The following is a 2,519-nucleotide window of genomic DNA, read 5'->3' on the forward strand; positions in this document are numbered from 1 at the left end:
CTGGGAGACCATTTCCATTCTCCCCCTCGCTGCTGCAAGGGGGGGGGGGGCAGTTCCCGTTACCATTCACCTGAAACCACCCTCTCTCAACTCAAAAGCAAACTTTTGGTTTTACTTTTACATAGCCTTTTTTCTACCATGATGTAGTGACCTAACTCTGGGCCATGCTGCTTACGTCATTTCCCCATTTCATCTCATCACGAAAATGTTCTATCACCTCATCGACGGGTGATAATAATACGATGAGACATAATGAATACTCTATAGAAATACCACATAGACGTAGAAATACTGCATTTTTAAAGCTGGGGGGGGGAGAAATTATCAAGAGTAGGTTTTGTTTTTACTGTCTAATGGAAAAGCACACATTTCATCAGCAATGTTAAATGATAAGACACATTGAAAAGTGAAGTCCCCTTTTAATCCGATTTTAAACAAATCCACTTACATATCAATAAAGCTGAAAACTCTAGAAAGTTACTTTAAAAATTTTCATTACCAATAATTTCTGAGAACCATAAAGCCAACCACATTTTTCCATGCAGGAGCCTTGCCAAACAAAATACGTGACCATTCTCCTGGACCACAGTTCAACAAATGCAAGGATACAACCCTCTCAACAAACAGCAAAGCCCTACAGTTTAAAATATGACTCCTAGCTGTTTCAAATGGGAAAAAAATACATAGAACATATGAATTATATATCTCACTTTGTGACTAAAAAGTACATATTAAGAAAAAAAAATAAGTGTGGTTGAACTAAAATACATGTTGCCAATGAGCAATCTGAGAATTTCAAATGCTGCTATAAAAATGTGTGGCACAACTCTTTAAAAAGTCTTCCAAGCCAGGTGTTGTTGGCACACGCCCTTAATCCTAGCACTCGGGAGGCAAGAAGATCTCTGTGAGTTCGAGGCCAGCCTGGTCTACAGAGCAAGTTTCAGGAAGGCTCCAAAGCTACAAAGAGACCCTGTCTCAAAACAAACAAACAAACAAACAAGAAAACAAACAAACAAAAACAATTTTTAAAAAAAGTTTTCCAAATGTTCTAAATCTTTGGAACCCACAACAGCCCAGGGGGCAGAGGGCCTGGATGTGGACCTCAGACTAGGAGCACAACCGGATATTGCGACAACTGCCCATCATGAAAGCGCAATTCCATTCTCCATGATGGATGCTTTGATTATAGATTACCTCCAGTGCTCAGATTCCTTAGTCAGTTATGGTAGCTGTTACTTTTAATTTGTTCTTGATTTGGGGCTCAGCATGGTCTTTGAAGCATGCTCTTCCTTGAGGCACGGATTATGACCACGATGGCGCTCACGTCCTGCCTGCAGCCGCTGTCGCCCTCTGATCAAGGCCTCTAGATACCACTGCTCCTCCTTCACCAGCTGCTGCCTTCTCTCTAAACGGATTCTCACAGCCTCCACCTTGCGGTACTCCTGACTCAGCTGCTGAAGCTCCTTCCGTAGCTGCTGGTTCTCTCTGTGGAGGCTGTCACAGAACTCGAAATGAGCCTGCTTGCAGGCCAGCGCCAAGGCCCTGTACTCCCTCCTAGGCCCCTTGGTGCTGCTCTGTCCCAGTTCCATCAAGCGCAACTCTTCCAGCTCCTTCTCCATCCGGGCCTTTTCCCGCAGAAATTGGATGTGTGCTTCCCGGTCCTTGGCCGCTGTCTCACCTCGGATTTTCTCTTTCTCCTTCTCCAAGGTCTGTATCTTCCTGTCCTGCCACTCCTTTATGGTGTAAACAATCTTCAGTGCCTGCAGCTGCTGCTGTAAATCCTGCTGGGTCTTTTTGCCCTGCAGGAGCTGGGCTTGAAGGGCTGAGTTTCTCTGGGCATATCTGGACGCCAGTTCCTGTCTCCTTTGTTCTATTTCGCCACATTCTTGAGCATACTGCTTCCGCAGGGCCTCCTGCTTCTTTTCACACTGCTCCTTGTTCTTACACAGGTATTCCAGGAAAAGCTGGTTTTCGGCCTGCACACGGTATTTCTCCTCCAGTAGCTGCCTGCTGTCCTCCAGCAGCCTTTCCCGTCGGCATTTAGTTTCATGGGTTTGCTGGCTCAGCTCCTTCAGCGCCACCACTGTCTTCCTTTTCACCCGTTTCTCCAACCTCGTTAGCAACTTCGGCTTGAGAAATGTAGTTAAAACAGTAAGGTGTGCTGTGAGCAGAGGGCTACTTTGAGGGCTCTGGGCAAGCATGCTCCGGAATCCCCAGGTCAGGGAGGGTAAAGGCAAGGGAGCAAGCCCAGGTGGTAGGTATCACTCCAGGACCCAGCGGCACAGCGTCCTAAGCAGACGTTCCCAAGGTTTCTCCCTCGGTGGTCAAGGCGACCAGGCTACACACCCAGCCTGCCAGGAAGTTGCAAGGCTCACTTGGAGCAGCCAGCGTTGGAGGCTGTCCAGGGCTGGCCTTGATCTCTGGGGATTCATTAGGAGGCCAGAGCTCCTGGCTCCAAGCTGGCCAACTATGTACTGAGAGCCCCTCTGGCATTGCCCTCCTGGGGACCACCGCTCCTC

At 47.7% G+C, this 2,519-nt stretch overlaps 1 protein-coding gene across 1 annotated transcript; it reads right to left on the reverse strand.

Moving 5' to 3' along the window:
• Nucleotides 1–375: 375 nt before the first annotated feature.
• Nucleotides 376–2,291, reverse strand: LOC126502192 (coiled-coil domain-containing protein 121-like). The gene has a single exon (XM_050143041.1). The coding sequence runs from the start codon at nucleotides 2,199–2,201 to the stop codon at nucleotides 1,239–1,241; it is 963 nt and encodes a 320-aa protein (XP_049998998.1). The 5' UTR covers nucleotides 2,202–2,291; the 3' UTR covers nucleotides 376–1,238.
• Between the last annotated feature and the right edge of the window lie 228 nt (nucleotides 2,292–2,519).

Source organism: Alexandromys fortis, unplaced genomic scaffold (assembly GCF_014885135.2).
Source record: "Alexandromys fortis isolate MF-2015 unplaced genomic scaffold, M_Fortis_MF-2015_v1.1 scaffold_51, whole genome shotgun sequence".
NCBI lineage: Eukaryota > Metazoa > Chordata > Mammalia > Rodentia > Cricetidae > Alexandromys > Alexandromys fortis.